The sequence below is a fragment of the Dermatophagoides farinae genome, chromosome 2 (assembly GCF_024713945.1).
Source record: "Dermatophagoides farinae isolate YC_2012a chromosome 2, ASM2471394v1, whole genome shotgun sequence".
Lineage (NCBI taxonomy): Eukaryota > Metazoa > Arthropoda > Arachnida > Sarcoptiformes > Pyroglyphidae > Dermatophagoides > Dermatophagoides farinae.
This window is the reverse complement of record NC_134678.1, coordinates 1792284-1818992: the sequence shown is the minus strand read 5'-3', so window position 1 is coordinate 1818992 and position 26709 is coordinate 1792284. Positions and strand designations below refer to the sequence as shown.

Here is a 26709-nt window from a genome sequence, read left to right as displayed (position 1 = left end):
AACAAACAATTATTATATGCGAGTTAGACAAAAATGATGATGATGATGATGAATATCTGAACCAGGAAATTAAGGTGGAAAATCAAATTCAGAAAATTTTTAAGGCAACCAGAGAAACAAAAAAAAAGAAGGGTGTCTTGTTGTTGTTTTTTTTATTGAATGGGCGGAAACGATTTGCAATCAGGCAGATTAGATAGGCAAGATTGATTTTTTTTGTGTGTGTGTGTGTTTGATGAAATAAGTACGATGATGATAAGCTTTACACACACACACGAATCTATTTCACTAATTTATCTGACATTTTTTTTTTGATCATCATCAGATAATGTGGTAAATTGAAGAAAAGAAATCGTAACAACAAATTAAGAAACATTTATGTTGTGTAAATGTGTCTGTGTATGTATGTGGAAAGCAAAACAAAACAAAACGAAAAAAAAATAAAATAGAAAACGATAAAAGATACCTGGTGTTTAGGTGTGTTGTGTGTGTGTTTGTGTTCCATTATGGACAAACAAGATTATCTATTACATATTTAATCAAGGAACAAAAATCAACAACAATTAGAAAGTGTGTAAATGTAAGTAAAAGGAAAAAAATAAATGCAAAAAAGAAAAAAAAATTAAAACGGAAACAAATAACAATCAAATGTAAGTTGTGGTGTGTACTATAATAGGAGGAACCGTATAAACAAACAAACAACGATAACGACAACATCTACAAATATTAGCATTCTACATTCGTGATCATGAAAAATGTGTTGTTGTACATGCAATTGTAGTGTGTGTGTGTGTTTTTTGTATTCATGAAATAAATATTTTACAAAACAAAAATAATTTGGAATAATAATGATAATAATAATTCGATTTTTTTCAATGAATTTACAGAATATGATGATGATGAACCAAAAAAAAAAAAAAAAAAAAAAAAAAAAAAAGTTTGTTCAACTGTGTGGCTACTTTATTACGTAGTGGGCGTTTTTATATATATATATTTATATGTAGAAGAATAAATATTTGAATGAATATATATATTTCCCCTTGCAATCATTGAATCAATTCGGTTAAGTTAAATAAATGGTGATGATGATTATGGAACAATGGTTAAAAAATCAAACAACATTGCTAATATATAAATTGCACTCAGTTTATATGTGCAAAATTCTTTTTTGATTTGAACATTTTATGCAATTGAAGAAATTCTTTTTTTTCCAATTTGAAAATGAATAATATGACAATTAGAAGATTGCACTTTGATTTATCACCTTGTTTACTGAATTGTTCTCAAGTTTAAAAAAAATTGATCAAATATCTAGGACAATAACTTCGCCTGGTTTACCTCCTGATAATGATTTTTTTTGCTGTGATTCTGCTGTTTGAACTAATTGATTTCCTTTCTGTACTGCTGATAATAACAATTGTGTTTGAAGTTGTTGTAAATGTTGTTGTTGTTGTTGTGAAGTTGATCCATTTTGTTGACTTTGTTGTTGTTGTTGTTGCTGCTGTTGTTGTTGTTGTTGTTGTTGTTGTTTCATATTAGCAACGGAAAATATTCCTAATGATTTCAATTGATTAAAGCTTAAATTCTTAAATATGGCTCCCATATTCTGGCTAATAAAATTCCGATGTGTCACTTCATGACCAGCTAATCCAGCCGTATTAAGAAATCGTTTACCACAATTTGGAAAATTACAAACCACTGGTTTTTCACGTTCATGTTCAGCAAGAAAAGCACCATATTTATTATGTGTTGCCAAATGTGTTACTTCATGGCCAGCTAAACCTGCAGCATTGATGAAACGTTTACCACAATTTGGATAGGTACAAACTATTGGTTTATCTTTATCTTCTACATGTGTTAATGACATTGGAAATTCTCCCGATGCAAGATGTTTACGGCGATGTGCTTCCAATTTTGATCTTGTATAAAATGATGAGGAACAATTTTCAAAATCGCACAAGAATGGTTTTAATCTATTCAAAAAAAAAAAAAAAAAAAATAAAAATAAAAATAGAAATGTAATATATAGCAAAATTTTGCAAAATACCGCTTACCCTTTATGGATGGCAATGTGACTTTGCATAAAATCAGGCTTGTTCGTAGTAAAATTACAGCCTTCATAATCACAAGCAAATATTGTATGTGCAATATGACGACGTTTATGTTTTCGATAATTTGAAGGATCTCCCGTTTCATAGCTACAATTTGGAAATGAACATTTGAATGGTTTTTCTTTTGTATGTATTCTCATATGTGTACGTAATGTTTTTCGATCTTTGGTCGCAAATTTACATTCAGGCCAATGACATTTATGTGGTCGAATAGCGTCCATATTGATATTGAGACCATTAGCTGCAGCAATCGTTGCCAACATACTTGGTGATACGTTTGGTGATTTTCGATTAGATGATCCAGTAGCCGATAAAGCAATACGAAGATTACTAATAGGTCCACCTGGAACTACATTACCGGGTATTTGATTTGATGAAACCGGTGCACTACCAACTGATGATGGTGATGATGTAGCAGCAGCTGCAGCGGCTGCTGCTGCCGCAATACTTTGAGGATGAATCTGTTGAAAATTTGCAGCTAATAAAGCGGCTGCAGCTGCGGCAGCATTAGACATTGCCAATGGATTATTACCATTGGTTGTTGATGATGATGTTATGATCTCATGATGATTGGATTTATCATTAGATGATGATGATGATGATGATACATTAAAATTATTTGCCGATGATGATGTAGTTATCGAATCATTGTTTGATGTAGATGATGATGGTTGATGACAATTCCTAAGACGATGTTCACCATTCAATTTATGTGATGATAAATCTGTTAAATCATTTTGATTATTGCCACCATTATTTTGGCAATCATTTCCATTGCCGGTGAAATATAGCTCATTTGGATTTAGGTTTATCTCTATACAAAAAAAAATACAAAAAAAAAACGATATGAGAAAAAATGATGAATTATTCAAAACAAAAAAAAAAAAAAAAAATTTGAATAAAAAAAAGGAAATATGCAATTCAAATTCCAGCAACAACAACAACAACAACAACAAAAAACAAATAAACAATTATGAAAAAATAAAGACAAGAAAAACGAACATTTCTTGAAACGAATGAATTCACATGAATGAAAAATAATAAAAAAAAAATTCAAAACAAAAACAAATTTCAAGGTTTCATCACTACGATATTTTGTCATAATAAGAATTATTATTATTGTTATCATCATGATCACTATATTTCGACAAAATACATAAACTATTGGCAACCCTACTCAATGCTCAGTTTTTCAGTTTTCTTACGATTTTTATTTTTATTTATAAATAAATGACGTGAAATAAATGTACAATTTGCACGAGATTTGTAAATGAAAACTTGGAAACAACCCGAATTCATTCATTTTGTTCATTTTGTCTCAACTAAACCACCAATCACACAACAACCAGAGAACAGTTATCAACAGTTATTCAGTATGAATTCATCCGTAATAAAAATTGAATCAAATAATAAATAAACTTCCGCATCATCATCATATACGATGAATGAATGAATTTTTCATACACGCGTTTATTACTACTACTACTACTACCGCTATTATGTGAATGAGCAATGACGATATGTTGATGAATAAATTCAATCTACTATTGAATGTCTATATTCACAGCGGGTATTTTTCCCACTTTACTTTATATATATTCATCGTCAGAAAAAAAACATGAACAAAGCTTTATTTTTAGACTTATCATTTGATTTGTAAAAAAAAAGACATCATCAATCCCTCAGTTTTAAGCACAAGATATCGTACTCATCCGATCATCATCATCAAGCCAACGACAGTATAATTAAGTGTTTAAGAATTCTTTTTTTTTTTAGCAACTGATTCGTGATACTTCACTGATTACACATAACTAAACGAGGAGAATTTTTTTCTGTAGATTAAATATCGCTTATGCAATATATCGTATTTATTATGTGGAATTGGCATATTTTTTTTTGTTTGTTTGTTTGTTCCACTCATACATACAATGGCAAATGCTCAATCCGTATTAACATTACATACGTGTAAGCATGCAAACAATTTTTTTGTTTTGTTTTCACAATACAAAAAAATATCATCTTTAACCAATATATTAATATATATGAATAAACAAACCAAGGATGCACATATGATTAATTTACATTTTGATTTGATTGAGTAATAAATCAAACGAATCAATCATTTTTTTCCATCTTATATCTATATATTTGATTCAAATGTTGAAAAAAAAAGAAAATGAAATGAATTTATTATCGATGGGCATATATCCAATTTCAACCATTAGATTAGACGAAATCTGGTCAAAAAAATATCCATTTATTTGGCTCAAAATTCGAATACATGAATAAAAAAAAACTGCGAAAAAAAGTGATCGATAAATTGAACAAATATCATTTTCTTTATTCATCCCAGTCATCATCATCATCATCATCATCATAAATGCTGTTGAGACAACAAAAACACAACACAAACATACGCATAAATGATTATCATCAGGGCATAACATTTAGTTATTACGTAACAAATGAATACATCCTTGAATGGAACAAATTCATGTTTCAAATGAATCCCCCATCCTTTCATTGAATGCTTCAAAATAAATATATAATTCAAATGGAACGAATAAGCGTTCATTCATTCCTTCAACTATCCAATCATTTCATTGCATTATGCGTGTGCATACAAGTGCTAGATCGCGGTGCCATGGTATGTAGTCATCACTATTATTATGATGATGATAATGGTGGTCTGCTGCCCGCGTATGTTTGTATATAATATGAACCGAAGTTATATACATGTTAATGTTGTTGACGACCTGTTGCACAATTGAATTACATGTACATGTGTAATTTTTTCATTTATGATAACAAGTGTAAATTCTCGTTGATGGGCGATGTAAATTTGAAATAAAAGAATTATGATAATATAAAAGAGACCATACAACGGTGACAGATTAAACCACCCGCCACCATCATCATCCACCACCACCGTCATTATCATCACCATCATCATCATCAACAACAACTAGACCACAATGATCATTGTAGTTGAAGTCATAATCATCATCATCATCATCATCATCATTCAGGCCATTGCGGAAGGACTTTGAAATTAATGATTATAACAAACTAAAAGGGAAATTGAGAACGAACAGGTGATCAACTCTCCAAATGAATGTGTATGTGTGTGTACCAAACAAACACAATGTCTTTGTGTGTGTGTGGGAGCCAAACGAATTTCAAACACAACAGGAGAGAAATGACCTGATCAAACGAGTGTGAAAGTGTACACGTAATGTATATGTGTGTGTATATATTACGTACATCGATCCAAATCGATGGTTTATGTTAGTGTGTATGACTTTTTTTGGCTTGACTTGACCAATTCGAGCAACAAGTGCAATAAGCTGTTTTTTTTTCTTCAATTCGTTCATTGTTCATGGATCGCGTGTTAGCGATTGTATACCTTGGCGCGACCATCCACATCCAGGACACACATACAGCAAGAAATACTGTTGTCGACCTCTTTCGTAGTTGAGGTTCACCTGTTGTTATCATCATTAGTATTATTATATTACAAGTTGTATACAAAAGAAAAGTAAAAAACATCAATTACGTTGTAGAGTTCATGCACGAATAGAAAAAAAAACAAAGGTAAAACATACGATCCAGTAACAACCATCATCATCATCATCATCATCATATTTTGAATGAATAAAATGGAATAGTAGTGTCTTTCTTTTGGCTTGGTTAATAATGAATAAAAAATCAATTTTTTCCAATGAAAATCACCGAATTACCTTCACTTTCATATATGAAGAACAGCAACAAAACGAAAAAAAATTGAAAAAAATGGCTCAAAAAAAAACAAAATTTTATACGCTTCAACTTTAATACTCAAAAACACACCAACGATCATTATAATGAGATGACCATCATCATCATCATCATCAACATTATCATCTGCCTTCGCATTTTCTATTGTCTCTTTTTTTCGGGCTGATCTTTTTTGATTTTTTTCTTTTTATTGTCCGGTGTACGGGTCATCATCATCATAATATCATCAATAAGGAACATTAAAAAAACGCCTGTAAAAGCTTGACCTGATGCTGATGATGGCCAGCTAAAAAGTATGAAAACTTCCCATTTTCTTTTTTCTCCCCCCTTACAACAATCCGACCAATTTTCCGTTGGTCCAATTCAATTGTTTGCTGTCCATGGCTATCATCATCATCATCATCTTATACCTTTATCCGAAATCAGAAATATGGCAACTCACATATAAAATGGGCAGTTTCTTGAAAAAAAAAGATAAACTTTCATTTCAAAGGTGGTGGTGATGGTGGGGGAGCAAAGAAGAGATAGTAAACACGAGAAAAATATTACACGAAGTTTTAACCGTTTCATCCTCTTTAGTTATTTGTTATTTCATCACAATATACACATGTGTGTGTGTGCGTTGTAAAATTGAATAATCAGATTTAAATAAATGAAAAAAAAATCACCACCACCATCATGATTGTGTTACCGTTAACCATTCAACATTATCAAATAAAACAAGAAAAAAAATCATGCTTTTACAATTTCAATTTAAATGGATTCTGGGTCAATTCTCATTCATGACATGAAATGGACTCTTATCCATTGTATTCGGAAATTTACATTTGTCTCATATGGTAGCAAATAAACAAAAGAAACAAAAAAAAAAACAAAACAAAAGCAAATGTTTCCACCATAGTCATGTTGGATGTTTGTTTGTCTATAGAGAGAAAAAGAAAGAAACAACTAGAATATAGGAAGCGAGTTCATTTAAAACAAAAAAAAACAAAATAAACCAAGTGGAAAAAAATTCAATTTTATAGAACAAACGAATGTAAAACACACACACACACACACACACATTACATAATAATAATAAGAGGAAGAAGACACCGAAAAAAAACTAGATAATAGGATCGCACATGATGATGATGATATACAGGCTACAATGGATGGACATAATGTTAATACAGGTCGTCACATCATACCTGTGTTCACATTCGATGGTGAATAGGTCATCATCAAACTTGTCAAAAAAAAAAATGAATTTTAATAGAAAAATTTTCATTTCAATTGAACAGACGAAATATATGTGTGTATTATGAAAAAAAAAATTGACAAGGAAGAATTTTTCTTTTACCTGTTGTATTCAAAAAAAAAAAAAAATCACTACCATTCGAGAACGATGATGATGATGATGATGATGACAAAATACCGTTACAAATGAATGAATGAATAGAAAAAAAAGATCTAACCACCTGCTGTTATTGTAAAAAGGTCTCTGACTTTATATTTCTTTATTTTCAAATTTTACATCATCATCATCATCAGCTGGAATAGATTCGATAGAAGAAAACAAAATTCTACCCTGCTTTATATCCATATTTGTATTTGTATTTTATCATTATAAATTATAAAAAAAAGTCAAAACAATCAAACAAAATAAAAAAAACATAGTGCAATTCGTACACGTACTAGGCATCATCATCATCATCATCATCACCATAATAATCATCATTATCAGTATCCATGATATGTATTTATGTTAATCAAATCGACCTATCGACCCATATATATATATATATACGATTTGCATCATGTCAAGTCAAATACACATATACATTGATAAATGTTGATAATCACAAGTCATGCATTCCATTTTCTATTTCTATTTTTTTTGTTACTAATACAACAACAAAAAAATAGCATACATACATACAATTCATCATCATCATCATCATCATTTATGATAGCATTCAGATTTCTGGTTCATCATCATCAGAGTTTGTGTGTGTGTGTATATGAACCAAAAAAAAAAAAAAAAAAAAACATTATGATTTGTCCTCTTTTATTTTATTCCACGTGTTTTTATTTTCAATTTTCATAAATAAAGCACACATATATACACTTATTATGAACTCATTTTTTTTCTTGTTCATCATCATCATCATCATCATCATTATCGTTGTGCCGTATTCTCCCAATTATAATTATGATGATTATTTGATTTGATGGCATTCTCAAATGATAATACTGATGACCTATTTAGTCTGTTTTTTTTCATAATAAACGATTTTGTTAATACAGTATATTTTATCGGTACTATGGTGGTTGGTTGGTTGGTTGATTGGTGTTGGTTTTAATTGTAATTGACACTCACACATACATATACAATATGGTGGTGGTGGTGATTATATATTATGAAACTGCTAAAACAAATCATCATAATCTCAATAAAGAAGGAAAAAAGAAGTGGAAAAAAATGATTTTATTTTTCCATATAAAAAAAGATTATCAAATCACAAAATTCTACAGAATAAGTAATTCATATTATTCGTGCGATCAAATGTCGAACGTCATAATCAAAAAGAAAAAAAGAAACACACCCACCACCTTTGAAAAAAAAACAGCGTGGTTTTTTTTGTCGAAAATGGATCAAACTACTTTGATGTGTGTATGCATGTTTTGGCTATTTAGTTATTTATTTTTTTTTTTTTTTGTTCATTTTATCAGAATGGGCAACCAAATAACAACGAAAGAAAAATGTGAAAAAAATCTAACTGTTAAAACCCTTATATAGTGAGAGAGTGAGACCGCGTTAAGCTGTTAAAACTCAGTTGGAAACTCAGTTATTTTTTTTTTGACGAACGATCACGACCAAATGTGTTCATTTTTTTTTGTTCGCTGTTCGATATATAAATGAAAGATCAAGAAATTCACTTTTGGTTTTAATCATCATCATTCGCAAAAACGAAAAAAAAATCGAAATGAAAATGATCGAAAATTTAAACGTCAAACATGAAATGGTGAACCCAGAAAAAAAATCACATATACTGTTAATGGATAAAGAATGGGAGGGGGGGGGAAGAAAGAAATGAAATGAAATAAAATCTAGGTTAAACCAAACACACACACACACACACACTTACACATGAACATAGGCAATAACGCGTTTGCTGTCATTTGCCATGATTTTTTTTTTCGTTTGCCCGAATTTTGTTTGTTTGTTTGTTGTTGTTGTTGTTGTTTTTTTTCGTCATTCATTCATTCGTTGTTCTGCGGGTTTTTTTTTGTTGTTGTTCGCTTAGGATGGATGATGATCAAGTCTTGTTCATTATTATTATTATTATATACCCGGAGAATGTTTGTGACAGTTTCAGCTATTTTTTTTTCTCATTTTGTTGTTCAGATTCATTCATTCATTTATGCAAAAAAAAAATGCCGAATCTCAAGTATGTTTTTATACTCCAACAAATAAAATGCTCCAAAGAAAACAAAAAAAAAGAGAGGGCGAAAAGAAGAAAAAACCCAACCAAAAAAAAAAAAAAAAAAAAGAAGAACGTGACACACTGCGTGTGCTTTTTTAAAGCTTTGTCATATTATTACCTACTTTTATTTCATTTCATTTCATTTCAATTCAATTCATCAATCAAAAAAAAAAATTTTTATTTCATTGTTCAACTGAACACATGTTGAATCGGGCGACGGTCGTTATACACAGGCCATACGCCGAGTTACGCCAGTTTTCATTTATTCGATTTTGTTTACAAACACAAAAAATTGTGTCTATATTTGTTGTATATTATCGCCATTGCGATTTTTTTTTCAAATAATGTATGTGTGTGTGTGTGTGTGTGGTATTGGAAAATTAGGACGAAAAAAAAAATTATAACATCTCAGCAACCATCACTCTTACATACAGTTAAATAAAACTCATCATCATACACTTTTTTTTGGGAAAAGACACATTACACACACACACACACATCACAGATACAATTATATTCTTTTCATTTTGTTCTGTAACATCAACAAACTTTTTAAGCATCGACCCACGAGTCTAATCGTGACGACGACGACGACGACGATTGCCTAATCAGTCAGTGTATATGGATTTTTATTTTCGAGCAAAGAAGAAAAAAAAAGAAGATCAAAGATCATCAAAAAAAAAAAAGAAAAAAGGGATCGACCAATTTATATCATCAATGTTCACACATAAAAGCCAACTTGATGTGAAAAACAAAAATCATAACACCAAAAATGTTGGTTATCATTTGAAGTGAAGGAGAAACCCGGACATTATCACTTCATCATGATTATGATGATTACGATGGCACTAAAAAAAAACCGACAACAGAATGAGATCAATGAAACATCCAACTAACCAATCAACCAACCAATCATTATCATAATGATAATTAGGTAGATTTCTTCATCAGGGTTCTTTTTTTTCAAATGAAAAAAAAAAAATTTTGGGGATGCTTTCCCATCTCGCACAGAAAGAGATTGCCAAAAAAATTGGGTGACAGAAATGAAAAAAAAATGATAAGACAGCAAATGTAAGTAGAAAAAAGTAAGAAAAAAAAATTAAGGTCATTGCAAACGCGCGTTTTCGGTCACACACACACACACACAGTAACTTTCTCGCCGTTATATTTAAAAAAAAAGCAAACTCTTTCGGTACTTGGTACATACAAATTCTTTTAACAACAATTGGATATATGAAGATATAATCGCCAAGATGCTAACCTCAATCACTGAAAAAAACAATGAATTCCAATGAGGAAAATAAAACAAAAAACAAAACTCAACAATTCCACATTCGTCAAGCAATGGAATTGTTGAGTTTTGTTTTTCTCTTCTGTATATCGAGACAACGATGTATGACCTGAATATATGTATAGATTAAAATACAATTGAAATGTGAAACAATAAAATCAGGAAACAAATGACAAACTTATCAAATACAATGAATGAATGAATGAACGGGGTTAATATTCAGTAAATGTAACAACAAAAGACGAACGAATCAAACAACCAACAAGCCAATCAACCAACCGACACATACAATATCAATCAATCAATCAAATCGAGTGTGATAGGTAACAAGTAACTTGTTGTTGTCGATGACAATTGTAGCCGTGGTTTGTTGAATGCATGCATGTGTGAGAGAGAGAAAAAGAGAAAACAAAACTTGCCAATAAAGTTCCATGATCATTATTTGAATCATTCATTCACACATTATTTTTATTAGCTAAAATTTGTGTATCGTATATAGAAAAACAACAACAAAATAAGCGGGTATGCAAAATAATAATGACCGAAATTGGTAGCATAACACCGAAACCGAAAAAAAATGAAATCATTTGGAACGTGAAAGGAGAAAAAAAATGAAATTATCATTATTATCATTATTATTAGATAATAGAAAGAGAAATCAAGTATGTGTGTGTGAAGAACCCAAATTTTTTGAATTTTATTTGATTGGCGAAATTTTTGAAGAAATGCAAAAAACAAATGTTCATCATTTTTTGCTCAAATTATTAATTCACAAAATTAATAGTTTCAACTTAGTGAGATTGTTTTTCGTGACATAAGAAACGTCCCACACACACACACACACACACACACAAAGTGACAATAATTATGATTGCAATGCAATAATGAAAAGAAAAGAAAATAAAATTCATATTCATATTTCTATGGTAAAAATACATACACAAAAGTTCAATGACTATGTGCAAAAAATTATTATTATTTCTCATTGGTATTGGTATATTATATGTACCTCAAGGTTTGTTTTTGTTATCTCGTCTCCATTTATTAAAGGTGACAATGAAAAAAAAGAATGGAAAAAAATGAATGATCGATATGATTTTGTTTTTTTTTCTGCCAGTCAATTCAGTAAAAACTTATCTATATATATATACAATAGAGGCAATTTTGAGATTTTTATTGTAAATATTTAAAATTGCTAAAAAAAATCGAAACGAAAGCGTGTATGGGATTCATTAGCAATTCAATATTTTTTTTCACATTCGATTTACTTTATTGTAATAACGAATGGAAACAGATACGAGAGAGAGAGAGACAGAGTTAAAAAGGTTATCATATCAAATATTAAAAAAAAACGGATAAAAAGATTTCAAATAAAATAAAATGAAAATGAAAAGTAAACATTAATTTTTCAAGTTCATTATCAAACACATACAAACAGATATTTGATAGTGAGCGTCCGAAATGTAATCTATCTATGACCGAAATAAAAAAAATTGAATCAAAACAACCACTAAATTCGCTTGGATAGTGTGGAAAATCTGTTTTGATAAGTCTGGTAAATATTTGAAACAAACAAAAAAAAAACAAGAAAGAATCCAGACAAAAATTATTCTCATCTATAAACGATCATAATGAAAAAAAAACAAAACCAAAATAAATATTAAAAGTGAAGCAACAGAAAAAAACAACATAAAATGATAAGAGCAATTGAGAATTCACTATAATCAAAAATCAAATATGGAACAATATGTGAATCAACGAACGAATATTGTGGATCAAGACCGATTCTATATATGGCTGGTTTTTTTTTCTCGTTTCAAGATAATCTAATTTTATTATATTCATTCACACTTTAGATTTTTTTTTCCTTCTCTCTTTATATTCTTGAATTAATATTTTTGGTCACTATGGAGTTTAATAATTAATAATAATAACAACAACCAACAAAATTATGGCCTGGCCAAAATGGAAGCCATTTAGTAAACAACCAAATGAAGAAGGAGGTATGTATTATAAACTAAAAATGTGATTGTGTGTATGTGTGTATGACTACCAAACAAATTATGAAAAGAGATTCAAAATGAAAATTAAAGGCAAATCAAAAGAAATTAGATCAAGGTGAGAATGGTTGGCTACCCGCTTGTTCTATACTATAGTTTCATGTGTCCTCATTTACAAATCGACCATCGACTCTGGATATCTTTCATCTAACCCTCACTCTATATATGCAAGCAAACACACACATGATATAGCAGCAGCAGGTATATACTATTTTATTATTGTTTTTACATATAAGACACACTGGCCAGTTTCACATACAATCAATCGATATCGAACGAATGAAACATGATTTTTGATGTCATTAAATATCATCATCATCATCATAATCAATAATGATTCATCATTCATATGGATTATTCATATACGAAAAAAAAAATTCATCATTGTATCGTTGACCTTTAATAATCGAAAGGATTCACATTTTTTTTTTATTTTTGGAAGTACGATACATTTGCATTTGACTTTGTATTCACAAATGAAATAACATACACCATATATATATAGCAAGTAATACGGTATAACTGGAATTTTTTTTTCTTCGTCTTGTTTCATATGTCGATCATCATCAACATCACACATGAATAAAAAGAATGAGAAAAAAAATATAGAATTTAGGTCAATCAACCAAATGCAACTGGCAACAAAATGAACACACACAAACAGTAAAATCGATGAGTATAGCAAGTTTTGTATTTTGATTTTTCTATAAGAAGAATAGGTGTGCATACGAAAGTCACTGAATGAATGAAGGGTGGAAAAGCAAAGTTTTTTTTTGTTGTTGAGAAAAAAAAAATCCTGTACATCATCTCATTGAATGCTGGGCGCGATCAAGTTTTCATTTCTTTTTATTTATTCCTTTCTTTTTTTTTGGAATTTAATAATCTTGATGATTTGGTAGTCGTTTCTCGAACTAGCAACAACAACAACAACAACACCCTCTCGGTTAAATTCGTAGATGTGCATTATATTGACGTTTTTGTTTCAATTTTCTGATTAATTGTAGCAAAAACTTTAATATGATCATATATATCATATATCATAGTTAAATTTTTATAACGAAACTCGACGATTATCGTCAAGTGATGAATTCAATTATGTTTAACACATGCATACAAAAAAACAAGGAAGTTATGATGACGACAATGATGATTATGGATGATAAATCTATGTATTCACTGTAGCTGTGATTATAGATATTGGTGCACATAAGATCATACGATGTATATATACCCTCCTCTTTCACTCCTTTCATTTTATCATCATCAACATCATTATCAACGACAATGATTTCTGGGATTTTTCCAGATTTTATGTTTATGTAAGCAGCAACAAATCAATCAATCAATCAATCAATTACACACGTTAATAATGCAAACAACAATAATGGCAACCCTTCATTGCAATTATTCAAACAAACAAACAAAAAAAAAAATAGAGAATGGAAATAACAAAAAAAAAATTTTCCATACAATTATAATCATCGTCATTCAAGTGCAACCAAAAAAAAAAAAAAAAAAAATTATTATGATGACGTGCATGATGCAATCATCATTGGTACCCTTACTTGATTTTTATCATTAATTTTAAAAGATTATAAAAAAAATTGTCAAAAACCTAGATCATCATCCTATATTTAAATTGAATACATATCATCAAAATGATCATCTCAATCAATAAGATTTAAATGATATAACATAATAAGATATTAAATAACAAAAAAATATCCAATATTGACAATCATCATCATCATCAAGGAAGTAAAAAAAAAATCATTTCAACAATGTATCGAAAGTTTTTCTTTTTTTTATATTCTTGGAATTTTAATCTTTGTATTGGTTTTCATTTACAGAGTGGATCAACAAGTGGGAATATATAATCATCATCATCAGCATATGTGTACATCATGCATCATACACACAAAAAAAAATAAAGATTATACAAATACAAACACCCTCACTATTGATATAATGATTACAAGTATTTTCGCAAATAAATTCAATGCAATTGAAAGATAACCTAGTTATTATAAGAATTAATAACAAGTTTGATTATTATCAAAAAAAAAAAAAAAAAAAAATTAGAAAAAAATGGGGTAGTCAAGCCATCATTCTGAAATTAATTACAAGAGAATGTAGAAAAAAAAATCTGTATGTCAATCTTTCATCATCATCGTCATCATTTTTGATAAACATCGAAACAAAAAAAAAAAAAACCACCACCCATCATCATCATCATCATCATTCAAAAGATAAGGATTTAACCTGATTTCATTCTATATATCAAAGTTGATGATAATGATTCGTCCATCCCAATACGCACACACAAAAACACACACACAAAAGTCATATGCTGAAATCATAATCGATTGATCGTTGGCGAATGTAATCAACTGACTTATTCAATTCAATTCGACATATATATATATTTGATGATGATGACTAAGTCAAGACAAGTGTAAGAAAATGAGAGAAAAAAAACCCTCATTTAAAAAAGAAAAATGTTTCAATAACAAAACAAAGAAAAAAAAATTGAATAAATAAACTTTTTCACTGTAATTTTTTTTTTCTTTTCTCCACCCCACAAATTTTTTTTTTTATTTTGAATAATCAGGGTAGCAAAAATAAAAACAAGTTACGAAAGTACCGTTTACACACAGTGCAAAGCACGCACACACACAGACATTTTTTACATTGAAAACTATTCAGGATATTTTTTTTTTTTTTTTTTTGGGAGCCAATCTATTTGACTTTGGCGTTTGTTTTTATTCACACAATTCGATTCGTTTGGTTAGCTTCCAAGTTAGAAAAAAAAGAAAGAATGAATGAATGAATGAAAAATAAAAATGGTTGACCTCAATTTTTTTCTTTTTATCATGGCATTCATACCCTAAAAACCGAAATTGCATACAGACAAACATACACACACACACACATTGCACATAGACAAATACAGAGAAAAGCTGCTGCATCACATATACGAATATAATAATCATCATCATCATCATTATTACGCCATGAATGACCAAAACAAACTTGGGTTGTGTATAAACACCGGTTTTTGTGTACCCTGTGCGATTGAGGACACACACACACACAAACAACCACCACCATTATCAATATAATACTCTCCATATATTATATATATATATATATTCGTTCAAGAGAACGACAAACACCACTGGCATACAATTATTTATTTAGATATACTCTCTATACATACAAAATCTATGTATGTTATGATGATCATCATCATCATCATTCCTGACTATGATAATCATAGTGGTGGTGGTGGTGGTAATGTAATGATGGTGTCCAAAAATTAGTCCATGTGTCAAGGTAATTGTGTGACATATATATTTATACGGAGAAAAAAAAGAACGACAAAAAAAATAACATTGATTTAGGATCAAATTTTGAATTTTTTTTTTTTGCTTTTTCTTTTCGATAATATATCCACAGTTATCTATTGATAATTCATTGGAAAAACAATAAAAAAGTATGGGTATAGTGTATATAACTGAATAATCCAAACATCAACATTGGTCAGTGGCGCTAATTTTTTTGTGAGCGGAATCAATAAAAACCAAAAACCAAAACCAAAAAAAAAAAAAAAGATTTGATCAGAAAAAAGGTCGATTAGATGAATAACCACCATGACCATCATCATCATGATGATTATCACTACCGATCATAACCGTCGTCGATAACCAGTAACAACAAGATTTTTCTTTCTTTTTTTTTCTTCTTGATGACCTCAATAATAATGTTGATGATGATGATACCCGTCGACCTGAAATAAAAAAAAGGAATCTAGGTAAAAGAGCATCGGGTTAGTAGAGTAGAGTATAGAGTACCCAACAGCAGCAGCAAGCAGTGTGTGTGTGTTTTTTTATCTTATCTTATTGCCATATACACAATTAGCAAAAAAAAAAGAAAAGAGATTTGCCATCATTCACCATATATGATGATGATGATGATGACGATGGTTAAGTTTTTTTTTCTTTTTTTCTCGAATGATATAATCAGAAAAAAAATAAAGTACAAGAAAAAATCAATAAATTATTTGCCCTTTAAAGACATCTATCTATCTATATCTGCATGTTGCACATATAGAGACAAAAATAAATCAGGTATATATATAATATATAAACAACAATCGAACCAGAAATTGAAATTGGACAGAATTTCAATGCAAAAAATGATGATAACAAAAAATCAAGGAAAAAGGATTCATACGATGATTTCCTTATAATTTGAATAATTTGTATGTTTGACAAAATAAAAAATATTGTCATCATTTTTTTCAAAAAAAAAAAAAACAAAACGAAGGTCACCCAATTACACACATGAATATTTTGAATTTCAATGAAATGAATTTTTTTTTCTTATAGACAGATAAAAAGCGTGATGATGATGATGATGATGATGATGAATGACGTTGATTGAAAATGTCTAAAATATCTAATTTTTGTGTGGATTTGATAATAATGGTCTTTTTCCGATATGACAAATATAAAAAATTAGTAATTATGATATAAATATTTTTAAAAGGCTTTTCTACAAGGAAATAAAATCAGAATCACATACCAATTTTTTCTTCGGTCATCATTGTATCATCATCACCAGGTGATAACATAGATTTAAGTATTGGTAACCTTGTTGGACGTGTTATTGTTTGATTATCAATATCCGTATCGGTATCCGCATCGGCAGTTATCGTTGTCGTCGTCGTCGTTGTTGTTGCATCATTACTTTCATCTTCATTCTTATTAATTGAACATTCAATAGTTCCATTGACTTTTTTTCTTACATCATCACCATCATCAACAATATCATCAATTTCAATCTCAACATTTTCATCATCTTCTTCATCATCATTATCATCATGATTATTATGGTTATTATTACGATGACCATGATTGATTCCATTTTCTAATGATAATGAATTATCATCAATAACCAATGATTTACCGTTTATTGAATATTTTTGATCTTCATCATCATCATCATCATCAGCATTGTTATGATGATGATCATCATCGACATTATGATTTTCATTATTTTCTTTACAACATTCATCATCATCATCAATATTATTTCGATAATTCGATCGACAACCATTAGTTGCTGTACCACCATCAGTAGTCATGACAAGATTATCCTGCAATGAATGTGATGAATTTGAATCATCATTTTGAATGGAATTTAAATTTGAATCATTTTTGGAGATATTTACTAATGATGATGATGATGATGATGAGGTAGCTGCAGCTTGTAAAACAGCTGTTGCATTTTTTGCCTGTTCATACAATGATGATCGATTTTTTTGACCATTACTTTTACCATTATTAGCCATTTCAGCTAATGCAGCCGATATTGTTAGAATAGCTGCTGCTGATGGTGATAATGATGATACATTTATTGATTCAATATCTCGTTGATTATATAATGGTTGTTGTTTAGTTGTCGTTGAACAGGAAGAGGTGTTTGTCGTTGTTGTTGTTGGTGATAATGATAATGATGATGATGATGCTGATGATGATGAACCGCATGGTGATGTCGGTATATGCATCATATGTGCATGATGGAAATTATTGTTATGAATATTATTCGTTTTCGTCGTTGTAGTTGGTGATGATTTCGATGTTGAACTTGGTGATGTTGATAATGATTGTGTTGTATCCACTCTTGGTGGTGTTGTACGTTTATTATCGGAATATGATAATTTTAATGAAGATGGTGATTTTCTTCCATGATAACCATTTGTTAATTTATTTGTAGGCGATGACGACAATGATGATGGTGGTGATGATGATAATGATGATGATGATGAAAGATCGGATGATACATTTGTTAATGAAAGATTTACAGGTAATCCATGTTTAGCTTGATAATATTGTGTATATAAATCTTTTAATAAATCTTTACTATCCAATTCTTGTGAAAATTCTGGACGTAAAAAATTTTTACATGTACAAATTTCCATTAAATCATCATTACGACGTTCAAGACATTCACGAATGCCTTCCAATAAACGTATCAAATGTTCATTTGTGGCTAATGTTTCACGAAAATAATCATTTGTTCGTCGTAATCGTATCAATTCTAATCGTGTATCATCCAAACGTTGATGACCAATGTTGATACCATTGTTATTATTATTTGATACAGATGATGATTGATTACCATTTAACATTGAATTATTATTGGCTGAAATTGTAGCTGAATTTATGGCTAATGCAGATGCATTTGTAGCCGGTTTCTGTTGAAGGGTCATCATATCGATATTTCCGATACTTGACATCTATTATTGTATCATAATTGGCATTTAAATTAGAATATAATATTAGTCCATAATTATGATGATGATTCGTGTACAAAGTTTCACTTTTTTTTCATTGGAAATTCAATCACAATTTAAACACACACACACAAACACACATGAAAAAATACCGAACAGATTAAGAGAATCAAGAAAAAAGTTCATGTCACGAGTCTTGAACCAATCTAGTCATGAGCAGCACCACCAAAAAAATCATAAGAAATAAAATTTGGGTTAGTAGGCATTTGATGATAACAGACGTTTTAATCGTTGTTTTTCATTACATTTCATAAACATACACACACACACTAAATTGGTTGACATAGTTATTTGAATGGATGAAATTTTCAAAAAAAAAAAAAAAAAATGACCAAGGCAACAACAATTCGAAAAATCTATTGTTGAATGTTTTCGATTTTCATGTGATTTTCATGTGTTTTTGATTGAATTAATGTGTCTGTGGGTTCCAATCACATTCGAATTTCGAATTTCATTGGTCATCTTAGTTTTGTTGTTGATGAATATGAAACGCCGAATTTGGGAGACGAAAAAAAAATAAATTTTTTTTTGTTGACAATCTCCACATTCAAATCGATCAACAACAACAATAACAAAACAAAACAAAAACATTCGATTCGAATTTTTTCAACGATAAATAAATGATGATGATGATGGTGAGTTACTGGAGATTATTAGTGCATTCACAATGTACGATTTTTTTTTTTGAATATTGTTCTTGAAATTCTTGATATGTGCAACACGTGTTTATTGGAGTGTGAAAATTAACAAAAAAAAAAAAAAAAACAATGCAGATCATGAATATGCACTGAACGATTTTGATCAACAAAAAAAAAATCGATGAATGGAAAAAAAAACAAGAAATCAATTTTTACATTAACAAAAAAAAAAAAAAATTTTAAATGAAACGGAAAATTCAAAATACGGAACAATAAAATTCTTATAACAAGAAAAAAAGAATTTCATTTCCTATACATACACATAGAACACACATGTACAAAGGGAGTAACAAATCGTATGGCAGCCATACACACACTGACGATTGAATGATTTTTTTCTTTTTATTTTTTTTTTTTTTTGTATATTAACAACAACACGCATAACCAAAGAATCGTTGTCGTTGTTGTTGTAAAAATATTGTCGGCATCAACGGCGTCTGTGTATTGTGTGTTATGTTTGTATGTGCATGTATAAAACGTGAGTGTATTTTGTTTTGTGGTGGATAAAATCGTCAGTCAGTCAGTCAGATTTCTCTTCTTGCATCAAAAAAAAAAAAAAAAAAATATTTCCTCCTAGCGGTATTCACATTTCATTCACATTATTGGTAACGGATCGCACACACACACATCATCGTCATCAGAAGAGAAAAGTCTCGACATGTTGCAACATGTAAACGCCAAAAAAAAAAAAAAATTACGGACACACCGACAACAACCTAACAGGGTAACGTTACGGAAACGAATAAATGGCACCATATAAAACAGAGTGAACACACACAAACTACACTGAAATGACTTAGAAATTTTTTTTTGGCCTATCTATCTATTTAATCGTGAAAAGAAAAATTTTTTTTTCTATCAGTCAAGTTTTCTATAACTCAGGTCTCTCTTTCATCATTGGCCATATTCAAGAAGAAGAAGAAAAAGAAAAACAAGAGATCCAGGCAGCAACATTGGCTCCAAAGTGCATATGGTATTTTTAAAGAAATAAAGAGAAAAAAAAATAGGGGAAAGCGGTATATGTGCAATGCTACCGTTACACACTCTCGATCTTTTATGCTTTTTTGCCAATTGTTGTTGTAGTTGTGTGTATGTATATGTGACTCTCACGCCAGAAATATAAAAATACCAATTGTAAGAGACAAATGAATGATCTGTGTGTGTGTGTATGTGTCAGTATATGGATTCATTGAGAGATGAATTATTTTAGACTATAGCCAGACAAAGAAACCATACATAATACCCGTTGCTGAGGATCGACCGAATTTCTATCAAATGAATGAATGAAGAGAGAGAGAGAAAGAATTGTGTCACTCTCAAGATCCACATTTTATCGGTGGTAGTAGTGGTAGCATATTGTTGGAATGTATGACGCCGTGTATGCAATTTTTTTTTCTGATAATTGGCGCCCATGCAATGTAGGTCCCAATCATTGTGTGTGTGTGTATGTGTGTGTGGGTTGGTTTTTTTTCAAAACATAAAATTTTCTTCTCATAAAATTGGCGCGTAAAACAGCCGTTTATGTAACAGGCAATCAGGTTGCATCAAATCATTGACGATGCAATAAATCTAACCCGTTTTTTTCTCTTTTTTTTTCTTCATCACCATTATCGAATCTATGCAATACGCATGAATGCCCCCGTTAACAGTTGACGGCATTCACATGATCATGATGATGATGATTGAATCCAGGTTCCAGGCCATTCAATTTGGAAAAATATTACTGACCAATAATAATTGTGTGTGTGTGTGTAAAATAATGCCTACTCCTAGATCCCCTGTTGCATGTTAATTTGTTGTTGTGAAAAAAAAGTTAGTGCATGGATGCTGTTTGTAACACAAGGAAACAACATAATGAATGAATCAAAATGAGGTCACATTTAAAAAAAAAAATACAGAAACAAAAAAAAGGTTTCAAAAAAAGTAGCAGCAGCAACAGTAAATAAATGAAGAAAATTGGCTGCATCTCTCTCTCTCTTCTTCTCTATATCGCTCCCTCTCATATTTGAATGGATAAATGAATGGATCTGTTCAATGTAGATAAGTAAGAGAACAGCGGAAATACAAACGACAAAAAAAAGACAATGTTCAGTGTAATCAACAGAAAAAAAGAAGACGAAGAACAAGAAGGAACAAAAAAAATGAAGAGTTTTCCGGTTTGTGTCTGTGTGTGTGTGTGTGTGTGTGTGTGTGTGACGGCCGATTGATAGAGAAAAAAAAATCAATTTTCCCTCAAAAAAAAGAAAAAAAGAAAACACTAAGAATCATCATTAGCATTGTAACAATGGTGATGATGAAACAGGTGCCATGGAAAAAAATGATCCTAAAATTCTATGAAAAAATAAAAATTATATAATCTTTTGATTGTTTTTCAGTAAACTTATTACTTGATTGTTTTCAAATTCAATATAGCCTGTTGCATTCAATAGTAATTTGAATGGTAAATGAGATACATAGAGAGAGAGAATCGAACTATAAAACAGTTCCTGGGCGTCATCCTTTATGTCATAATGATGAGGATGATGATCATCATCATCATGGTATGAAGATTATATCAAAAGTATATACATAGCCTACATTCATCGTTTCATGATGAAGTTTTTTTTTTGTTCGCGATGGATTGTCGCGCATGTATTTTAATTTCAAATAATTCAGTAATGATAATAATAATAATGAAAGGAAAATTCAGTGCATCCAGATGCATTTAAATATGTGTGTGACTATGGTGATCAAAAGTGCATGACGCCCAGTGTGTTTAAATAAATCGGGTATGCAAAAAAACGATGATTACACACACACACAAACACAATTGCATATGATGATGATGATGATAAGAATGATTTGAAAAATGAAAAAATAAATTTTTTTTAATGCTTTAAATGGATCCTAAACCCTCAACCGGAACCAAACATTGCAGAATATTGTCTAACGATTATGCCATATGGTATTTGGAATATTCCTAGCTCGATTGGAGTGAGTGATTGAAATTGACATGCAAACAACATTTTTTTTTTCATATATGTGTGTGTCAATGTGTGTAATGTATCCAAATATGGTTTATGATGATTTTTCACACAATTCTTGTGTATGTGTGTGTGTGAAAACACCCAAACGACATCACACGACATTACATCGATGTTGATCTAGAATTTGAGTTAAATTCAATCTGCTCAATCCGTTAAAACAGAAATCGAGGGCGTCATCATCATCATCATCATTATACCCAAAGATTCAAATATTGAACAGCATGATGAGAAAAAACAACATAACATAACATAACAAAAAAATTAACATCTTGGCATCACCATAGTATCCACATCATGTATAACATATGTGGCACCAATAACCCAAAATGTGTGTGTGTGTGTGTCTGTGTGTAGATTATATGAATACATTTCCTGGATTTGAATTCGATAATTTTTTTTTCTTTTCCATTGATACCACCAAATAATAGAATGATTGAACAGAAAAAAGGAATAAATTTCACTACCGGTTTCCGTTTTATCCATAGAAAAAAAAATCGCTAGGATTTTAGTGCATAATTTTGTTTGTTTTTTTCCTTCACATTTTCATCGAAAAATTCATTAAATAATCAAAAGCATTTCCCTGCTGCAGCTGCTACTGCTACTGCTACTGTTTGTTCTACCCTATTATCTAAATGAAAAAAAAAGAAATGAGGAAAAATGTCGTCGTCGTCGTCGCCGTTATTACCCAGAAAAAGAATGAGAATGAGAGAGAGAAAAAAACAAAAGTAAATATCACACATACATGTACACACAGGATGTTGCAATAATTCTCGATGAATAATCAAAATTCAAATGAAAATTGGGTAGGAAAAGAAAAAATCAAATCTATATATATTGAAGAATTGTTGTTGAATATTTTCATTTTTTCCAATGTAAAGGGTTGAAAAATTTCTCATTATAACTTGTTGATGATGATGATCATTATCTTTTGATATTTGTAATTCATTCATAACAGAGAAAAGAAAAAATTCTTGAGAATTCAGGCAAAAAAAAAAATTTTTTTTATTTGAAATTTTCTCACACAAAACATGTCAATCAAACAGGTTGAATTATAGATTCATCTTTCTGGTGATCAACAGTTACCCTTCAGTAATATTATGACATTTTTTTTTTCGTTGTGTGTTTGTACAAAAATTTTCTCAAGAAAAATAAAATGAACATTTACACTACATATGCATTCTACACGATTGTGAATTCCGATAATTCTCCATAATCAATCGACAACGTTTTATATTATCAATAATGATAATTATATCAGGAAAATTTAATAATTTATCTTCAAATTCAATAAAGACGGTAGTGGTGGTGAAATGTTCCCCATGAATGGTGACAATCACAGTTTCCACTGAAAAAAAAGCAGAAAATGAAAAAAAAAATTTCTGATCATTTTTGATTTACAGACATCAAGAGTAATAAATTATAAAATTATCTATTAAATGCAATCGAGTATCATGATGGTCATCATAATCATATCTGATAATCTAGATATAGATGTTTTCTTGTCTTTTTTCTATATTTATGAATCAATAAGTGGTAGCCATTTAGCCACTTGTTGAATGATTTCAGAAATATCACCCGGAAATATTCAAGGAATCTTTATCAATCATCATTAATTTTATAATTTCAGCAACAACAACAAAAGAAAAAATCTTGACGAAATGTCACCACCAGCATCATTTGTTTGAAACGAAAAATCAAAAAATCCATTCACACACACAGGTGCCTGTACACAGGTTGGTTCCAATAATGAATCCTTGAAAATTTTGATTGAATTCTAATTCACACACACACACACACACACACACAATGAAATCAATCATTAAATCCAAAATGATTTGATAATATGACCTGATGATGTAATCAGGACAATTTTTTTTTTTGGTGAAATATTGGACTTGACTAAAATAAAAAGATTTCTTGGCCCTTCTCATAAATAATGATAATGAACTGGTAGGATCGATTCAGATTGAGCTACCAATAATTGTGAAAGACAATCATTGAACGTTTTTTTTTTCTTAACTTCAAATGAAAAAGAAGGTAATTGTCATTATTGAAGGTGAAATAAAATCGATTATTATTATTATTTAAGTTGTCGATGCTTATTTGTTCGTTTGTTCATTTATTCATCCACCTTTTATCTATTTGATATATAGCTATAGCTGTCCGTGTTTCAATTTACGCAATAAAGAAATCAACAATACAACCACCACCAACATCGTATAACGGTTTTAACTAGACGAATGGACTCTCTTCACTACAAAAATTTTGAGGCAGCCAATAATACATTGAACCGCATGCCGTGAGAGTGTGTGTGTGTGTTAAATAACCTCGCACAATTCATTGGCATTTTCATTGCTTGAAAAAAAAATTTGGATTTTGTCAGAAAGAACCGACGATGATGATGATGAAATCGATCCAAAAGAGAAAGAGATGTAAAAAGGATTCCAAGAAGAGTTCAATGATGACAGGATTTGATCATCATCATCATCATCATGATCAAGTTTGCAATCAAAAAAAAAAAAAAAAAAAATAAATAAATAAACTTTAGACAATAATAATACCTTTAGGGCGTCATCCAGGATAATGTTGAGCGTATTAATTTACAATCAACAACAACAACAAAAAATTACTATTAAAAACTATAAATGGATAACTATTATGCAATATGAAACCATTTTCGGCAATCATGGCCAATAATGAAATTTTAATTTTAAATTTTTTGTTGTTGTTGTTGTTCTGTTTTCTGTTTTTGTTCAAATAAAAAAAAAAAAATGAAAATTCAGTTTCAGTAATTGAATCTTTTATTTTCTGGTTTATTTTTTTCTACATTTTTCCCACATTCAAATTATATTCACCTTCCCCCCCTCCCCTCCGTTGAATTTTATGGTTTATCAAAATTAAATTTATCAAATTTTCAATGGAAAACAAAATTATTTCCGTTTCGTTGGAATAAGTGTGTGGCTTCTTCAATTTTTTTGTTTGTTTGTTTGAATTATGCAAATTCAATATATTATATTACTGTAGATAATTTGTGTACATGCTCAATCCAACAACTAAATTTATCAAATTTTTTTTCTTGATATCCATTGTCCATAATCTAGCCACTGGATGATTGGGGTAGTTTTTTTTCTGTAATTCAAATGATGATGACAAAGCAATCTTCATCATTTAATTTAATTACAATTTTTATTAATAACTTATATGTTAATGTAACGATTGTGTATGGATTGAATGGCGGCCATAAAAAACAATACGAATAGGAAAAAAAATCGGTTGTATTATTCCGTTTATGATCAGAATAATAATAATTGTAAATCATTTCCATAATGTTAATGATGATGATGATGATGATGATTGTTATTATGATGGAAGGTGGTCAAAAATCATGTCTGTCCATTAACATTTGTTCGTCCATTATAATCATAATCATAATCATGATGATGATGATGAAATATTTTCAGGTGAATGAACAAGTGTTTTAGATGCAAATCTTGAAAAGATATCTTTGATTCATCGACAACAGAGTCAATAATAATAAGTGAACAAAAAAAAGATGAGTATTGAAAAGGTAAAAAAAGAGCCTTTGTGTATATGCATGTTAGTGTGGTGTTTCAAGGAAAATGTCAATCGGAGGTGGAATGGCAACAAGGAAACGCCTATTGATGAGATTTTGGATTGATATGACAACGGTTGTTACATTCAATGCATCCTTTAGCTGCCATTCATTTTTTTTGAGATTGGTTACACGTGCATTCATCATAATATACAGGGCCGGTCACGAAAGATGATTTTTTTTTACTCCCCCATCTCTCTCACTCGTACATCATTCTGAATCATTGATGATGATGATGATGATGAAGGGAAAAAAATGGAAAAAAAGAGGTTTAATGTCCGTTAAGTAGGACGAGGTTGCACGAG

At 29.9% G+C, this 26709-nt stretch overlaps 1 protein-coding gene across 1 annotated transcript; it reads right to left on the bottom strand.

Moving 5' to 3' along the window:
• Positions 1–137: 137 nt before the first annotated feature.
• LOC124500127 (uncharacterized) lies at positions 138–20216 on the bottom strand. The gene is made up of 3 exons (XM_075728651.1): positions 17294–20216; positions 2052–2922; positions 138–1970 (listed from the first exon to the last, which is right to left on the bottom strand). Exons 1-3 carry the CDS (start codon positions 19008–19010, stop codon positions 1301–1303), a joined length of 3258 nt encoding a protein of 1085 aa, XP_075584766.1. The 5' UTR covers positions 19011–20216; the 3' UTR covers positions 138–1300.
• Between the last annotated feature and the right edge of the window lie 6493 nt (positions 20217–26709).

Coding starts and splice junctions, on each gene's coding strand:
- LOC124500127 (XM_075728651.1), bottom strand. CDS start 19,010: ATGTCAAGTATCGGAAATATCGATATGATGACCCTTCAACAGAAACCG. Junction 2,923..17,293: donor GATGACCGAAGAAAAAATTG/GTATGTGATTCT, acceptor TTTTTTGTATAG/AGATAAACCTAAATCCAAAT. Junction 1,971..2,051: donor CACATTGCCATCCATAAAGG/GTAAGCGGTATT, acceptor TTTTTTGAATAG/ATTAAAACCATTCTTGTGCG.